At 35.1% G+C, this 18,843-nt stretch overlaps 3 protein-coding genes, 1 long non-coding RNA gene and 2 other non-coding genes across 6 annotated transcripts; 4 read left to right on the forward strand and 2 right to left on the reverse strand.

The window, feature by feature from the left end:
* Window positions 1-484: 484 nt before the first annotated feature.
* Window positions 485-1,403, forward strand: LOC9330291 (pathogenesis-related leaf protein 6). Its single transcript, XM_002891508.2, has 2 exons — window positions 485-877; window positions 1,096-1,403. Exons 1-2 carry the CDS (start codon window positions 541-543, stop codon window positions 1,242-1,244), a joined length of 486 nt encoding a protein of 161 aa, XP_002891554.1. The 5' UTR covers window positions 485-540; the 3' UTR covers window positions 1,245-1,403.
* Window positions 1,404-1,669: 266 nt separating this feature from the next.
* Window positions 1,670-1,749, forward strand: TRNAL-UAG. Its single transcript has one exon. It is a non-coding gene; the product is annotated as a tRNA-Leu (tRNA).
* A 1,724-nt stretch (window positions 1,750-3,473) lies between these two features.
* Window positions 3,474-6,000, reverse strand: LOC9327617 (putative branched-chain-amino-acid aminotransferase 7). The gene is made up of 9 exons (XM_002894184.2): window positions 5,715-6,000; window positions 5,360-5,537; window positions 4,970-5,146; window positions 4,711-4,842; window positions 4,384-4,479; window positions 4,175-4,291; window positions 3,979-4,074; window positions 3,783-3,895; window positions 3,474-3,681 (listed from the first exon to the last, which is right to left on the reverse strand). The coding sequence occupies exons 1-9, from the start codon at window positions 5,756-5,758 to the stop codon at window positions 3,567-3,569; spliced, it is 1,068 nt and encodes a 355-aa protein (XP_002894230.1). The 5' UTR covers window positions 5,759-6,000; the 3' UTR covers window positions 3,474-3,566.
* Window positions 6,001-8,374: 2,374 nt separating this feature from the next.
* On the forward strand, window positions 8,375-9,366 carry LOC9330292 (S-protein homolog 25). The gene has a single exon (XM_002891509.2). It carries the CDS (start codon window positions 8,668-8,670, stop codon window positions 9,079-9,081), a length of 414 nt encoding a protein of 137 aa, XP_002891555.1. The 5' UTR covers window positions 8,375-8,667; the 3' UTR covers window positions 9,082-9,366.
* A 539-nt stretch (window positions 9,367-9,905) lies between these two features.
* Window positions 9,906-11,293, reverse strand: LOC9327618. Its single transcript, XR_002329149.1, has 3 exons — window positions 10,608-11,293; window positions 10,416-10,511; window positions 9,906-10,324 (listed from the first exon to the last, which is right to left on the reverse strand). It is a non-coding gene; the product is annotated as an uncharacterized LOC9327618 (long non-coding RNA).
* A 7,470-nt stretch (window positions 11,294-18,763) lies between these two features.
* Window positions 18,764-18,843, forward strand: TRNAL-UAG. Its single transcript has one exon. It is a non-coding gene; the product is annotated as a tRNA-Leu (tRNA).

The raw sequence follows: 18,843 nt of genomic DNA on the forward strand, positions 1-18,843 counted from the left end.
CATTCTATAACAATTAATTAGCAATCTCTATCTGTTTTGTTAATATTCTAAAATGATATAGTTTCATGAATATTATTTTGACTGTCATTTTTAGCATATTATATTAACCTCGCCAGTTTTTATTAGAATAAATTTGTAACAAAATAATGTTTTTCGCAAGATACAAAAGAAAATATTTTAGATTAATTTGTCATTCTTATTCAGTTGCGGCCACTAAGCTTTGCTCTAGCAGTACGATATTTGTTATATATATACTTTTGCTTATCTCTTGTGAGACCATTAGATCTAGCTTAAAGATTACGTAATAGTGATAATTAAAGGCATGTTAACACTTTTTGATCATTTTACTTCACTTTAAAAATACATTTAATCTTTATAAAAAGAGAAGTCAACTCCCCAATGTTAAAGTTTCCCAAAACCACTGAACCTAAATATCATACATTGCATATATAAAGAAGGCAAAGCATTCCTCAGACTCACAACATAAACTACATATCTCCCTCTACTTGAAATCATCAGTAAAGAAAAAAACACGACAACATGAATACTTTCAAAACCCCATCAGTCCTAATCGTTGCGATTAGCTTCCTGGTAATTGCAACCAATGCTCAAAACACTCCACAAGACTACCTTAACTCTCACAACACCGCTCGTGCGCAGGTTGGAGTACCGAACGTCGTGTGGGACACAACGCTCGCGACCTACGCATTGAACTATGCGAATTCTAGAAAGGCCAACTGCAGCCTTGTTCACTCCAACGGACCATATGGAGAAAACCTAGCCAAGGGGAGTAGTTCCACGTTCTCGGGCATCTCGGCCGTCAAACTTTGGGTCGACGAGAAACCTTACTACAGCTACGCATATAACAATTGCACAGGTATCTAATCTCTTACACAATCAATCCATATCATTCGCCTTATACTTGAAATTTTTGTTTGTTAAAGTACGACGTATTAACGTATATATATAACTATGGTTTCATCTGAAAGTGAACACAACGATTTCAAATGTAACATAAACACAAAACGCAAAACTTAATCGAGTTTAAGTAATTGATAGAGATTTGATAAAGCTTGTTGAATTTGAAAACAACAGGTGGAAAACAATGCTTGCATTACACGCAAGTGGTGTGGAGAGACTCAGTGAAGATAGGGTGTGCTAGGGTTCAATGCACCAATACTTGGTGGTTCGTGAGTTGTAACTATGACTCACCCGGTAATTGGGTCGGAGAGTACCCTTACTGATCACTAATATTATAGTTATGAATATATCTAATTTAAATTACTGCAAATTATAATATAATTAAACTTTCTTAATCTCAAGATGTAATAGTTTATGATGTTCATCAAGACTCAAGAGGTTGTAATAATTAATCAAATGTTGTATTTTTAATTTCTTGTTGATATAGTGAGAAAGTCCGTTCTACTCTTAAAATGCTACTGTATTAATTTCACATTTATACATGATTTCAGTTGTGATTGAATCTGAAACTGAATTTAATTCAGCTTCAGTATTAAATTATCTATTCACAAAAATAATGTTTGGTGAAATATAAATTATTTCGTGAATTTCCATAACATTTAGTTGGGATGAGAAAGAAGAGATGTACATATAATGCAATGGTTTGATAGTTGTTATTTAAATAATTTATACTCAATTATCCACAAATGATAGTTTGGCCGAGTGGTCTAAGGCGCCAGATTTAGGCTCTGGTCCGAAAGGGCGTGGGTTCAAATCCCACAGCTGTCACTATTATCTTTTAAATTTATTTTCATGGTTTTTTTTGTTAAAGGTTTTCTTATATAAATAAAAAGTAAACAAAGAAGCAAGATAGAACCATCAACATTACTATAGGACGATCCTTGTCTCCCTTATAGGACGATGTTTTTGAAACTGTAATTAGTCATAGGGTGAGTTAGCTTAGAGGTAAAAACAGAGAGGCAAATTAGCGCAGAGGTAAATGGCTGTCTTGTCTCCAAGTAACGAAATATCAGCTTCACTTCTCGCTTTTTCATTTGCAATAATAACGAAAAAACCAGTGGCTTAGATATCCATGCGAGTGGGATAACATTGTTGACTTTTTTGGCAAAAAAGGACGAAGCGACATCTCTGAGCGGGACGTGACAGTTATGCGGCAACAGAAGAAAAGAGGCGACGTCTATTTAATGCAAACCTGCAGACTATCTAAGTAGATATGTGGATATCTACAATAGAACAATAGATGTTTGACAAATATACATGAAGGAGGCGACTTCTATTTAATACAAACATGCAGATTGTCTAAGTAGATCTGTGGATATCTACAATAGATGCTTGGCAAATATACATGAAGGAGGCGACTTCTATTTAATATAAACCTGCAGATTGTCTAAATAGATCTGTGGATATCTAAATTAGAATAACAAATGCTTGACAAATATACATGAATAGATACAGATCTAAGTAGATCTAAGTAGATCTGTGGATATCTAAAACAAATAATAGATATTTGACAAAATATACATGAATAAATATAGATCTACAGGGGAAGTTGAATATCTAAACTCAAATCTTTACTTGAAAAAAAAATTGAACAGTAAGTTATTTATCAACATTAAGTGAAAATAAAGAGAATAAATAGATGTCTACAAAAAAAGATGCACATCAAAATACAGATTTATAAATTAGAGATGTGAATCTAAGTAGATCTATGGATCTAAGTAGACATGTGGATATCTACAATAGAACAATAGATGTTTGGCAAATATACATATACACGCATATTTGTCTCGGAAGAAACAAAAAAATTGTTGCGTTTCCTTTAACGCGTGAGGCTAAAAACGGAAAGATGATGGGCTAATGTTGCTATTGTTTTAAACTCCGACAAGATTTTATCAAAAACTAATTTAAGCCTAGATCTATACTTCTGAGCTAATTATCTCTTAATCATATTGTATCTAAAGAGTTTCCATTACATGTACAAGTTTAAATCGACCCACTTCATATATATTCACAAAATTTTCATCTAAATTGTTGATTGATTAAACTAGTAGTATAGAACAAAGAATAATAAGAGAAACCCAGAAGCAAAACATATAACTATAGAATATCATAAGATAACTTTATTTTTCTTTGTTCACTTTTTTTTTTTTTCAACCATACACAAAGGCAAATTAAAACACTATATATTAAAATCACTCTCTTTGTCTGTTAAATGGCAATCACTCTCTCTGTCTCTTGGATCTTCAGAGTTCTCCACTACATATCTCATTGAGCAATTAATAAAATTTGCATCACCTTTCCGATAAAAAAAATTCATATAATCAAGTTTCAACCATGAAAGATAAAAACCATGACAACATGTTAGCTTTTAATTACAGTAGTAGCTCTTAAACCACTCTTTTATTTGTTGGTAGAACTATATATATAGATGACAATTTTGTTCGTTTTATTTTTTTCTCGATTTTTGTTTTTTGTTTTTTTTTTTTGCCTAATTTCTTTTCTTGATTGATTTCTTTCTTATTTGTGCTTATTTCTTTTTTGAATTACTTTTTCTTGATTGTTCTTATATTTCATCAGGAAACGAATTATTCAACAACCACCATCCAACCCTTCTTATCTTCGACAACTCCCATTTGAATATTAGTTAATATCAAGTGAAGCTTCGTAGACAATGCCTTTTCCCCTGTCTTGTATTTTATCCTGCGGACAAAGATAGATATGACCCAAAATCAACTTTACGTAACCCCAAAATCGGAAAGATTTGATTAAATGGTGTATTTTTGTAACAACTAATTAATCACTTTTTGTCATGGAGGGTCACGGTTTCAACAGCTTTGACGACCATTGCGGTCCCAGTGCAGAAAACTTCTTCTGCCTCTAATAGCTCATCGACAGAAACATCGCGTTCTTGAACCTGTGAAACATTGTGAATCACAATCTTGCTAAGATTCATGAAATGTCTATACAAGAAAGAGTATTATTAGATAGAGCTGGAACCTGGTAGCCAATATCACGAGCTAGCTCACTTATGCTTTTCCTTGTGATTCCTGGTAAAATGGTTCCTGAAGTTGGTGGAGTGGATACAATGTTTCCCTATAAAATGAAGGATATGAAAATAAGAGCTCTTGCAAATGCAAACTTAAGGTTGAAACTTTATATTATTGTTATAAATTTTTCGATGATCTATCTTTACCTTTAGAATGAAGATGTTACAAGTAGAAACCTCTTCAATGTTTTTGCCAGTTGCCGCATCCAGGAACAAGACATCAGAGAAACCAGATGACTTTGCTTCGATCAACGATTTCAAAACCTTCCAAATTTTATACAAGAAGAAGCCATGTATTAGATATTTCATTAACTTGTTGCATGGACATCTATTTATCTCTGGTGTCTCTTTATTACTGGAGAATAGTTTGTGCAGCTTTTCACACCCCCTGTTCCACCAGAGTGGGCTCGGCGATGCTTATGATCAACTATGAGGTTCAAGCCTGAACTTGCCTGGAAGACAGACAAACCAGTAAATAGTCTTAAATTTAGGAGTCTTTTAGGCAGCATGGCCATATTTGAGCAAGTGTCAAGTGCTAGTGCTCATGGTGTACTAAAAGGATAACATTATTGATATTTAAAATTTAGAGCCACACTGGCTTCCTTTTACTTACAGTTGAGATCAATATTTAAAATATTAGACCAGTTTACTTGACCAAGTATTTGAACAACAAATAAACTCACCTTGTGGTAATTTCCTACGGGAGATGTGTAAATGAGGAACGTATATTCAGGTGCTGAAGCGACTCCAAGGACAGCACCAGTACCTATGAGTAGAGGCCTAATATACAAAGCTCCTTTACCCGGAGGAGGAACCTAAAACAAAAAAAAAAACAAATCAAAACCGTAAAATTCTCTAGCTACTTATAAGTATTCACATGGAAATATAGAGTCCTTTTTCACATTAAAACCAAAAAAAAAAAAAAAAATATAGAGTCCATACCCATTTGTTGTTGGCAAGCACAGTTTGCTTAACTGCTTCGACGAATTGGTCCAGAGAAGGAGGTGTCATACAAGTCCTATCCGCACCTGTTTGCATACGAAGAGCGTTTTGGTCAGGCCGGAAGAGTGTGATCCGTCCGTCTTCTGTCCTATAAGCCTTGAGACCTTCAAATAGTCCCTACAAACCCCCAAGCCAATATCAAATGATTTTCTCTCAAACTCTCTTATATGAACAGTAGCATTACAAGATTTTGCTTAAAGAGTATTCGATCTAGATAAACCGATCCAAATCCAATATGAAAAAACGTTCAAAAACCAAAAAAAAACCCTAACGCCAAGATTGAACAAAAACTTATAAGTGAGTGTGGCAAAAATGAAGAGAGAACAAAACCTGGCCATAATTGAGAATCCCAGCACAAGGGCTTATTAAAAAATCTCCATAAGGAACAATCTCTCCTTTTGAAAAGCTCTCTCCTTGTTTGCATTTCGCCACATACATATAATCTGTTGGAACCAGTGCGAATCCCAGCTCGTCCCATTTTACATTCGCATACTTTTCATCGGCTTTACTGTTTTAATGTATGCCACATAATAAAAACACTCAAATTAATGTGTAAAAGAGTTTTGAAATAAAACAGAGAAGGGACTAATATGGCAAAAGAACACGAGAAACTTAAATCGGGACTCTTAGAACTAATTAATGATTCGTTTAAGAAAACAAACCTAAAAAGATGATAAACTTTTACCTTGTAAGAAGAGGTGATGAAGAAAGGAGCACAGAAAGAGCCATTGGATAGAGGAAGACAAAAAGAGCAAGAAAGTGGTTCGAGCTTTGAGAACAACTAACCACGCTTGGCTTTTATAGGGACAACAACAAATATAACCATGTGGTCATACAGTCAGTGGTTGAAGGGTTCGTGTTTGTAGCCTTTATTTAAATTTATATTAACCACATGAATTAATGTAGCAAAATACAAATCTATGCTAAAGTATACATGAAATAAGAATTACATAAAATCCATTCTTGCAACCGACCTAATATTTAAAGATCACATTTTCCGGATTGATCATTTCTGCTTATTCTAATAAAGTTCTTATACATACATTTATACTCCTATTTTCTGTATATTATTCTAATAAAGTTCTTCATTCAATGATCAATGCATGCGTTTTAGGCTATACGTGAGATTAGAGTCACCGATCCTACGTGTAATATGAATCATTAGCAAACCCATTTTTAGCAAAAAAAAAACAAACATGAACCAACTAATTTTAAAAAGTGGGCAATAGCTAGCTTTTATTCGACGTTTATGTTTATCTACCCTACTTTTAAATACACCAAAACTCAAAAAGCTTTTTCAATATTAAATTTAAAATATAAGAGGAACTTGAATGAGATAGAGAGAGAAGCTAATCAATTTCAAAATCTTTTGGGAAACACAAGTTAGGCAAATTTATTTCGGGCCAACGTTCAATAAAGAGTTAAGCGATCAAGCGCCTAACACCTAAAATACATAATCGGTGCTTTGACGGTTTTAGGCAATATAAGATTTTTTTTTTTAAGTTATGTATGACAGATACACAATACAACATATTTTACATCATAGAATTCAAATATCCTAGAGTTTAGGCGCAGCTTAGAAACAGGGCCGCCCTGAAGAATGTTGGACCAAAGCTTAAAAGAAAAAAACAGGTTATTTTAGAAGGTTTAGAAAATTTGGGCCAGTTATTATAAAAGTAAATTAATTTCGGGTCAATTTGTAAATAGTTTTAGCTAGTGGATTTCACAAAAAAATTTTGGGGCGAAAACAATTGTTTCATTGGGCTTTGTCCGGGGCAGAAACCACTTAAGAAATAATCACTAATATCGCTACGGTCTATAACTGCCTCAAACTTAGTTATCTGTCACGACCCATTATCTTAAACATAAGATTTAAATATAAACATAATACCATGCCTCAAGGCTCAAACCACTTATTTACTCGTGTTTTTGTGTGTATAAGCTTAAGTTTTTTTAATAAATAATACTCTCGTAAAACTAAATAACATTAGATTTACATGTGCATGACACGGGTTCTTACCTTGTAATTCTTCAAACAAAAGATAACAAATTATGTTCCTTTTATTTTCTTTTCTCGCTTTTCATGTTTTTGTGTTTTTTTTGCTTAGTTAATAACTTAATATCTTGATTTCTTTCTTCTTTGTGCTGTTTTCTTTTGTGAATTCTGTTTTCTTGATTGTCCTTCTGTTTCATCAAAAAACGAATATGTTCCAACAAAATGATCGATCTCCACAATCCAACCCTTATTATCTTTGACAACTCCCATTTGAATATTGGTTAATATCAAGTAAAGCTTCCTAGACAATGCTTCTTCTCATGTTCTATATTTTACCTTGTGTTCAAAGATAGATATGACCCAAAATCGACGTTAGGTAAACCGCGGAAAGACTAAAGATTTGTTGAAATTGTCTTTTAAGATTTTATGGACGTTGGATTTTAGCCTATGTTTTGGTATGGGATTCCTCTGATTAACAAAACAAAAAAAAACCATTGTTCACTTTCTTTCGTTTTATCAGTATTTTTTTCATGTATTTTGAAACAATTTTAAAGCTTTGAGTAGCCAATACTCATAAAAAAGGGTGAGTTTTGTCTACTTTCAATGTTTTTGTGCTAAATTAACAATTTTCTTCGTTTTTTGTTTTGTGTGCTAATTAAGGTTTTCTACAAAAACTGTTTCAGCTTTGATTGAGATCGATGAAGAAGAAGTTTTGGGCTTGTGGATGTCTAGCTTACACTTGTGGATGTAGCGCTACTATGCCGCCTCCTCCCATATATTTTGTTTAGAGAAAACAAAACTGGAATTGGTTTTTTTCGTTGTGCAAATCTTCGATCCTTCGGTATCTTCTTCTACTTAGGAGGGCCTTAACCGGATCAGAGTTGGGATTTTAAGATTTGGTTCTTTATGTAAATTTTCATTTTCTATTTTTAAAAGAATATTAATTATTTTTTTATTTTTATCTTAATAAGTAAAAGTAATCAAATTTGTTTCAATTTTAAATTTACTCTCATTACGATTTTAGTTTTATCTTTCCATTTGAAAAATTGAAGAAGAATATTTAACTCTATTTTCACTGGGCATATCGAAATAAGAAATTTATACAAATTAAACCATCCCAGATTCCTTCATTCAACATTTCAACTAATTAAAAGAAATCTACATTTTAATAATAACTAGGTAAGAGACCGTGCATAAAATTTATGCTATTTAATTTTGTAAATAGTTTATAAATCTTATGCTATTTAATTTAATTTTATTTTTATAACAATTTAATCTTATGCTATTTAATTTTAATATATATTGAAGATATATTTCCAAATATTTGCTATTTCCTTTTTTGTTTGGCTGAAAAATTAAATATCTTCCTTAAAATCTATAAATTACATAATTTTGATAGCACTAGAATTTTATGGATACATGAATTAATTCAAATTATGTGTGTACAAAAATGAAGAATGAAATCTCAGATGATAGACTAACTAATCTGTCTATTATTTTCATAGATATGTCTAAGATATACTTCCAAATCTGTTCAGTTTTTTTTTTGGTTGAATATAAAATAAAATATGTTTCATACAATAAAGTTACTGCAAAAAATAGATTATAAATACTATATGTTGAATTGTTTTAATCCCTAAAAATGAATCATTTCATAATTGTTTTGTTAGTTACTACTATGTATTTTGGGCTATATGAAGCTTGCAAAACAAATCATGTAGTAATTCATAACGAACTAGGTCTTGGTATTGTTCTCAACATTGCCTGTCGAAAAGATAGCATAGAGCGCCCACCTATATGGTTTCATAAGCTAAATTTTAAGGATCCTTTTCTTATCATTAAGTTCGTGGATAAGGTACCTCATCGTACAAAATTGTATTGTATGCTTAGTTACGGGACTAAACCAACGTATTGGTATGATATTGAAGTATATCATCAAGGCTCTTACCCTAGATGCGGTCAACTACGCTCATGGATTGCTAAAGAGGATGGAATTTGGTTTACAAGAAGATATCATAGCCCGCCAGGACATGTTCTCAATTGGAAAATCAAGTAACAATTATGTATGTGGTTTTTGTTTTTTGTTTTGTGTCATATGTATTATGCTGTCAAAGTGAATTAAGTCATCGATCTGATTTGCAAATGTTGAAATAAAATATGTGGTTCGATACACACATCCGCTTTTCTCCTTCTCAATTTTAATCTTTATCCGAAATATTCAAATTCTTTGGATTTTGTGATGCATTATTTGTAAAACAGTTTTTGGTGAATATAACTTTACATTTATACAAAAAGAAAAGAAATAAAATATGAGTTCATTTGATGTCTATGTATAAAAACTAATCTTTCCTTGGAAAACTCCTAGGGCGAGTGTTTTTTTTTTCATGGAATTAACACACAAGGCGACATTTAATACATCTAAACCAACTCAATACAAATAATAAAGGCCAGAATCTACTTATAAATCATTTTAGTTTAATATATTTTTCCTTGAAGGAATGGAACAGAAAAAAATCATCTAAATTTTATAGAAGCAATCAATATGATTTTGAGGTTTGTAAGAAAAAAGCTGATAGATTTTAGAGAAATACCCTAAATTAAAGATCATTAAACTAAGTTTTTGTCCCAGAAACACTATCACTAGTTTTTTTTCTTCCAAAACACTAATAAATGAGTTTTTTTTTTCCAAAACACTAATATATTTTATTGGTATTTTTGGAAAAAAAAATCTAGTATATAGTAATAGTTCTTTACACAAAAGATAACAAATTTTATTCCCTTTAATTTTTTTCTCGCTTTTCATTGTTCTTTGTGTGTGTGTGTGTGTGTTTTTTTTTTTTTTTTGCTTAGTTAATATCTTTTCTTGATTGATTTCTTTCTTCTTCGTGCTTCTTTCTTCTTTGAATTCCGTTTTCTTTATTTTCCTTCTATTTCATCAGGAAACGAATCTGTTACAGTAAAATGATCGATTTCCACAATCCAACCCTTCTTATCTTCGACAACTCCCATTTGAATATTGGTTAATATCAAGTGAAGCTTCGTAGACAATGCTTCTTCTCCTGTTCTATATTTTACCCTGTGGTCAAAAGATAGATATGACCCAAAATCAATGTTAAGTAACCCGCAGAAAGACTAAAGGTTTGAAGAAATGGTCTTTCAAGTTTGTATTTTTGTTAAATTCATCACCTTTTGTCATGGTAAGTCACGGTTTCAACAGCTTTAACGACCATTGCTGTCCCAGTGCAGAAAACTTCTTCTGCCTCTAATAGCTCATCCACAGAAACATCGCGTTCTTGAACCTGTGAAACATTGTGAATCACAATCTTCAAATCTTGCCAAGATTCATGAAATGTCTATACAAGAAAGAGTATTATTAGATAGAGCTGGAACCTGGTAGCCAATATCACGAGCTAGCTCACTTATGCTTTTCCTTGTGATTCCTGGTAAAATGGTTCCTGAAGTTGGTGGAGTGGATACAATGTTTCCCTATAAAATGAAGGATATACAATAAGAGTTCTTGCAAATGCAAACTTAAGGTTGAAACTTTATATTATATGTTATAAATTTTTCAATGATCTTTACCTTTAGAATGAAGATGTTACAAGTAGAAACCTCTTCGATGTTTTTACCAGTTGCCGCATCCAGGAACAAGACATCAGAGAAACCCGATGACTTTGCTTCGATCAACGATTTCACAACCTTCCAAATTTCATACAAGAAGAAACCATGATTTAGATATTCATTAACCTGGCCATCTATATATCTATGGTGTCTCTTTATTACTTACTGGAGAATAATTTGTGCAGCTCTTCACACCACCTGTTCCACCAAAGTGGGCTCGGCGATGGTTATGATCAACTTTGAGGTTCAAGCCTGAGCTTGCCTACAAGACAGACAAACCAGTTAAGAGTCTCAAATTAAGGAATCTTTAGGCAGCATATGGCCATATTTGAGCCTGTGTCAGAAGTGCTAGAGGACATGGTCCACAAAAAGGTAACATTTATTTAAAATATTTTAGAGCCCACATTTTTTTCCTTTCACATACAGATTTGATCACTATTTGAAATATTAGACCGAGTTTACTTGACCAAGTATTTGAATAACAAACAAACTCACCTTGTGATAATTTCCTACGGGAGATGTGTAAATGAGGAACGTATATTCAGGAGCTGAAGCTATTCCAAGGACAGCACCAGTACCTATGAGTAGAGGCCTAATATACAAAGCTCCTTTACCTGGAGGAGGTACCTAAAACCGAAAAAGGTAAAAATCTTTAGCTACTTATAATAAAGATTAACAAGTTTATTATAAGTAGCTAAAGATTTTTACCTTTTTCGGTTTTAGGTACCTCCTCCGGGTAAAGGAGCTTTGTATATTATAATAAAGATTAACAAGTAGAGTTTTTTGAAATAATATCGAGGCTGACGTGGCAGGGGCGACTCAGAAGGCGATTTAGGGTTTTACTACAGTGTGACTCAAAATGGAAGATCTGGCGGATCAGCCGCCGATTTCCCCCATCATGTCGCCGGCGACGGTGGTGGAAAACACACAGACAAGTTCAGAAGCCTCACCAGGGGTGCTTCAAAAGCCATCCTATTCATCAATCGTTCAGAACAGACCAACTCTTTCAAAACATGATTTCAGTGTAACTATGGTTAATGGAGATCCGATTGTTCAGGTTCCAAATGAAATCTTCGAAGATTCAATTCCGCTCTGGGAAGATCTGCTCATAGGTAGATTCCCACAAACTGCTCCGCACGTCGCAAAAGTTCATGTTATTGTGAACAAAATTAGGCCACTCGGTGATAAAACAGTGAAGATCGATGCTTTTGCGGCTGATGCAAAAACAATCAAATTTCGAATCAGAGACAGTTCAGTCAGAGCTAGGGTTCTTCGTCGTGGAATGTGGAACATAGCTGATATGCCAATGATCGTATCTAAATGGTCTCCGGTGATCGAAGACGCTCAGCCAGAGATCAAATCAATGCCCATGTGGATAACTATCAAAAATGTTCCACGCTCAATGTTCACCTGGAAGGGTTTAAGTTTTCTTGCAAGTCCAGTGGGGGAACCAAAGAAGCTTCACCCGGATACGGTGCTCTGTAACAGTTTTGAAGAGGCAAAAATCTTTGTGGAGGCAGATTTGTTAAAGAACTTGCCAAAACAATTTCGTTTCAAGTCTGAAACCGGAGTCGATGCAATGGTGGAATATAAGTATCCTTGGCTTCCACCAAGGTGTTCCTCATGTTCTAAATGGGGACATCTGCAAGATGTTTGTTTAACAAGAAACCCACCCAGCCAACATTCAACAGTAGTAGAGAAGGAAACAGGGGAAGAACCAGAGCCTATTGTTATTCCGCAGAAAGAATCACAGCAAACAACTCTTTTAGAGTCTTCTTCGACAAGCAATCAGATGGAAGGAAAAAAAGATGGTATTCAAAACCAGAATGTCTCAGATTTACAGACTAAAGGGAAAGATATTATCGATGGTACAGTGGAAAAAAAGAATGACGAAGACACATGGCACTCGGTCTCACCTGCAAAGGTTGGAAGACAGAGAGGTCCTAAGAATCATGAAGTACAGGATATACATGATCATGTCTCTCCATCTCGATTCACAGTTCTAGCCGTTGAAGATGACAAGGTTGAAACAGCGAGTAGGGAAGAAGGGGAGATTGTTACTACAACGCAATCACATGAGATTTCTGACACATTGGAGTTGGTTGGGACTCAGGGGACTCGTCCATCTATCCCGAGAACTTCCAAGTCTAAGCATAAGGTGATTAACGGCTCTGGTAAACAGAACACAAAGGGAAATCCTAGTGTTTCAGGTCACAGGGTCCCCAAAAAGAAGTAATTCTATGTCGGGTTTCTTCTGGAATGTCCGCGGTCTAAACAAATTTTCAAAACATTCCATTATTCGCAATTGGGTAAATCACAGTTCTATGCAGTTTGGTTGTCTTTTGGAGACAAGAGTCAAAGAGAGAAGATCACCTGATATAATCTCATCTATTTTTAACGGTTGGTCGTCATTAACTAATTATGAATCGCATCGGTTAGGTCGCATTTGGGTAGTGTGGAGTGCAAATGTTAGGCTTACCCCTGTATTCAAGAGTAGTCAAATGATAACCTGTTCAATTTTGCTAGAGGGTAAAGAGGAAGAATTCTTTTGCTCCTTTATCTATGCCTCAAATTTTGTGGAGGAGAGGAGACTTCTGTGGGAAGACATCCGATACCATCATGATTCACCATTGTTCCGCAACAAACCATGGATGATTTGTGGTGATTTCAATGAAATTCTTGAAGGCGGAGAACATTCAAATTATGATAACTCACCAGTCATTCCTCTCAGAATGAGAGATTTCCAGGAGGTTGTAAGATATTGCTCTTTCACTGATCTTGGATATCATGGCCCATGTTTCACATGGTGTAACAAACGAGAGGAAGGTCTGGTTTGCAAAAAATTGGATAGGTTCCTGGTTAATGATTCTTGGTGTACCATTTATCCCCATTCCTATAGCGTCTTTGAGTCCGGCGGTTGCTCTGATCACGCTAGGGGAAGGATAATGTTAGAGGCTGCAGCAGTGGGAGGCCGTAAGCCATTTAAATTTGTTAATGTGTTGACGAAGCTACCTCAGTTCTTGCCTACTGTCGAGAACCATTGGAATGATACAGCTCCCTTATTCGTCTCCACTTCAGCTCTGTATCGATTCTCCAAAAAGCTAAAGACATTAAAATCGCCTTTGAGAGCTCTGGGAAAAGAAAAACTAGGAGATCTTCCAAAGCGAACACTAGAGGCTCATGAGTTACTTTGTGAAAAACAAACTAACACACTAGTGAACCCGTCACAACAAGCGATTGTAGAGGAGCTGCGGGCATATACAGATTGGCAATATCTTGCAGGATTGGAAGAAGGATATATGAAGCAAAAATCTAAACTCCACTGGCTGAACGTTGGAGACAGAAATAACTCATACTTCCACAAGGCTGCGCAAGTGCGTAAAATGCAGAACTTGATAAGGGAGATAAAGGGGCCAAATGATGAAACACTACAGACAAGTGAGGAGATCAAAGGTGAGGCAGAGCGATTCTTCAGTGAATTTCTCAACCACAAGCCGGTTGATTTTCAGGGGATAGCGGTTGAAGAATTGAGAAAGCTGATGTCTTTTAGATGCTCTGAAGCTGATCAGGATATGCTCACAAAAGAGGTAACCGAAGAAGAAATAAAAAAGGTCTTGTTTGCGATGCCAAATAATAAATCTCCGGGTCCTGACGGATATACAAGTGAATTCTTCAAAGCAACCTGGTCAATAACTGGTAAAGATTTTGTAGCTGCAATCCAGTCATTCTTCATCAAAGGTTTTCTTCCTAAAGGGTTAAATGCAACAATTCTGGCACTCATACCGAAAAAAGAAGAAGCTATTGAGATGAAAGACTACCGGCCTATTTCATGCTGTAACGTGTTATATAAGGTAATCTCTAAGATTATTGCCAATCGACTTAAAGTTATGCTGCCAAGATTCATTCTACAAAATCAGTCTGCGTTTGTTAGAGAACGGCTCTTGATGGAAAATGTACTGTTGGCCACAGAAATAGTAAAAGACTATCACAAAGAATCAGTATCTCCTCGGTGTGCTATGAAAATTGACATATCAAAAGCTTTTGACTCGGTGCAATGGCAATTCCTACTAAACACGCTTGAAGCTCTGAATTTTCCGGACAAATTCCGACATTGGATAAAGCTTTGTATCACGACAGCCACTTTTTCAGTACAAGTCAATGGAGAATTGGCAGGTTTCTTTGGTAGTTCGAGAGGATTGAGACAAGGTTGCGCTCTCTCACCGTATCTATTTGTTATTTGCATGAACGTATTGTCTCACATGATTGATGAAGCTGCAGTTAGAAGAAACATTGGCTATCACCCGAAATGCAAAAACATCAGCTTAACTCACTTGTGCTTTGCTGATGATTTGATGGTGTTTGTAGATGGTCAGAAACGATCGATTGAAGGGATAATTAATATCTTTCATGAGTTTGCAGGTAAGTCGGGGCTGCAAATAAGCTTGGAGAAATCAACTCTTTATCTTGCTGGAGTTCCTGATCTTGATAAAGACCAAATTCTAGCTAGTTTTCCCTTTGCAAGCGGTCAACTACCTGTTCGTTACTTGGGACTTCCACTACTAACGAAACGGATGAACACTGCAGATTATACACCTCTCTTAGAAACAGTGAGATCAAAGATAAGCTCATGGACAGCTCGCTCTCTCTCTTATGCGGGACGTCTTGCACTTATCAATTCAGTGATAGTAAGCTTGTTGAATTTCTGGATGTCTGCTTACCGCCTACCAGCAGGTTGCCTAAAAGAGATTGAGAAACTTTGCTCTGCTTTCTTGTGGTCTGGACCTGATCTTAACTCCAAAAAGGAAAAGTTAGCATGGACATCGATCTGCAAACCGAAACAAGAGGGAGGTTTGGGTATTAAATCTCTTATCGAAGCAAATAAGGTTAGTTGTTTAAAATTGATATGGAGAATTGTCTCTCGGCAGTCTTCATTGTGGGTTGCTTGGATTTGGACATACCTAATACGGAAAGGGTCATTTTGGTCTGTCAATGAACACTCTAGCTTGGGATCTTGGATGTGGAAGAAGTTGCTCAAGTATAGAGAAGTGGCTAAAACTATGCATAAGGTAGAAGTTAAGAACGGAAGCTCAATATCGTTTTGGTATGATCATTGGTCACAACTTGGCAGGCTTATTGATACTACGAGTACTCGTAGAGCCATTGACATGGGGATTCCGCTAGAAGCAACCGTGGAAACTGTCTTCAAAACACACATGAGTCGCAGGCATCGAGCAGAAATTTACAACAAAATTGAAGAAGAGATTCAGCACTCACGTCAAAGAGAGAGAGGGGATGGTCATGATGTCTCACTTTGGCGAGCTTCAGGTGATAAATTCAGGCAACGATTCATAACAAAAGTAACATGGAACAATGTCCGAACTCATCACTCACGGATGAACTGGTATAAGGGTGTTTGGTTCTCCTACTCTACACCCAAATACTCTTTTCTATCGTGGCTAGCAATTCATAACAGATTATCCACTGGTGATCGCATTAAAAAATGGAACTCCGGGCATCAAGTCACTTGCATTCTCTGCGGTAACGTTGAAGAATCAAGAAATCACTTATTCTTCTCTTGCCAATACACATCTGAAATCTGGGAAAATCTTACCATGAGGCTTCTCTCCGGTGACTACTCAACAGAATGGGACAAACTATTAGCACTACTCTGCAACTCAACTCTGTCCAAGGATCTCCTCTTCCTGTTCCGTTACGTCTTTCAAGCTTCTCTTTACCACATTTGGCGAGAGAGAAATGCAAGACGGCATGGAGAAACCCACTCACCATCAACCCGCCTCATCAAGCTCATCGACAAAAATGTGCGCAACAGGATCAGCTCAATCAAGGACGTTGGGGACCATAGCTATGACGAATGCCTAATGCTATGGTTCTCAACGCGACCTCCACATTAAACAAGCCTACCTACATTTTGCTTTCAGAATTATCTGTTTTTTACACTCTCTGTTCTTTATGGTGTATTTTCTAAAAACTTCAAAAACAAGATGCATTTTTTGTAAAAAGGTTTTTGGTTGAATATAATTTTACATTCAATTCAAAAAAAAAAGATTAACAAGTACTGATCACATGGAATTAGAGAGACCATATATATATATATAGTACCCATGTGTTGTTGGCAAGCACAGTTTGCTTAACTGCTTCAACGAATTGTTCCGGGGAAGGAGGTATCATACAAAGCCTATCTGCACCTGTTTGCATACGAAGAGTGTTTTGGTCAGGCCGGAAGAGTGTGATCCGTCTGTCTTCTGTCCTATAAGCCTTGAGACCTTCAAATAGTCCCTACAAACCCCCAAGCCAATATCAAATGATTTTCTCTCAAACTCTCTTATATGAACAGTAGCATTACAAGATTTTGCTTAAAGAGTATTCGATCTAGATAAACCGATCCAAATCCAATATGAAAAAACGTTCAAAAACCAAAAAAAAACCCTAACGCCAAGATTGAACAAAAACTTATAAGTGAGTGGGGCAAAAATGAAGAGAGAACAAAACCTGGCCATAATTGAGAATCCCAGCACAAGGGCTTATTGAAATATCCCCATAAGGAACAATCTCTCCTTTTGAAAAGCTCTCTCCTTGTTTGCATTTCGCCACATACATATAATCTGTTGGAACCAGTGCGAATCCCAGCTCGTCCCATTTTACATTCGCATACTTTTCATCGGCTTTACTGTTTTATTGCATGCCACAAAAAGAAAAAAAGAAAAAACCACACACACACATAATTAGTTAGTAAAAAAGGGTTTGACCGTTTGAATAAACAGAGAAAGGAATGTTAAAAAAAATCATGTTTATGAAAAGATGATATATTTTCACCTTGTAAGAAGAGGTGATGAAGAAGGGTGCACAGAAGGAGCCATTGGATAGAGAGCAAGAAAGTTGTTAATTCGAGGTTTAAGAACGACTAAACACTTGGCTTTTATAGAGACAACAAACAAACCCTTCGAATTCCACTGGTCATTTCCTTTTGTTTCGTCACAATCCATTGGTCTTTTTTTAATTAATTTAGAATCTTTAAACTAGTACTCCCTCCGTTTCGTTTTAGTTGTCGTTTAAGGTTTTTGCACACAAATTAAGAAAAGCATTAAATTTTCTGTTTTACCCTTTATTAATATATTTTATAAAAAATTTCATTGGCCAAAACATTAAAACAGTAGGGATAAAACTGGAATTTTCACCAAACATTTGCATTGAAAACCTAAAACGACAACTATTATGAAACAAAATTTAAATCCTAAAACCACAACTAAATTGAAACGGAGGGAGTATTCAAAGACTAAAAGCCATAGTTGACAAACAAATTAAAGAGCCAAATTAAAAGGCTTACCATTAAGGGCGCGACTAGTTTAGAAATAGAAGCGGGTGCGTTATGTGGAATTTGCAAAAACACACGTTTGTGATTTTGCTATAAGGTAAGTTTGTTATTTTATATTTATTTTTAACCAAAAGCCGGTCTTTAATTATTTATGTATACATGCATAGTTAGTAATATAGTATCTGTCCATCACATGCAGCTTTTATACTTTTAATTTTATATACCAAAGTCAGCTATTCTAAAAAATAAATATACGATATGCAAATGGGATAAAAACAAAATTTATTAATGCAAATGGGATATTACCCAAATTTTATTATTTTAAGACCAAATGATATATTAAAGTTCCAGCCAAGCCAAGTCTTAATTTATATGTACTACAAGTCTACAAGCTTCAAATACAAGGTGTTAGGTGTCTATGTACACGTTAAAGAGTTAAGGAAATTGTATTATTGATTCATATGGAGATTAGAAATATTATACCGAATCTAAATCAAGATTAGGATGCTAAAGAACTACAAAATTTTGCTTTAACTAGAAAGATATGAATTATTCTCCATATGCAATTTACCGAAAGGAATATTAAAAATAGTATCATCGTTCCATCTGAAAGTAAACCCACTATTTTAAAAGCAACGTAGAAATTCGTGTCTTTTATCAAAAAACTTTGTTAGTATTTGAATTTTGGATTGTTGAATTTGAAAAAAAAACGTACACGCAAAGCGATGTGGAGAAAGATAACCGTAACGATTTTTAATGATAATTTATGACATGTAGAACAAATGATAGTTTGGTCGAGTGGTCTAAGGCGCCAGATTTAGGCTCTGGTCCGAAAGGGCGTGGGTTCAAATCCCACAGCTGTCA

The sequence above is a fragment of the Arabidopsis lyrata genome, assembly GCF_000004255.2.
Source record: "Arabidopsis lyrata subsp. lyrata unplaced genomic scaffold ARALYscaffold_1, whole genome shotgun sequence".
In the NCBI taxonomy this organism is placed as follows: domain Eukaryota; kingdom Viridiplantae; phylum Streptophyta; class Magnoliopsida; order Brassicales; family Brassicaceae; genus Arabidopsis; species Arabidopsis lyrata.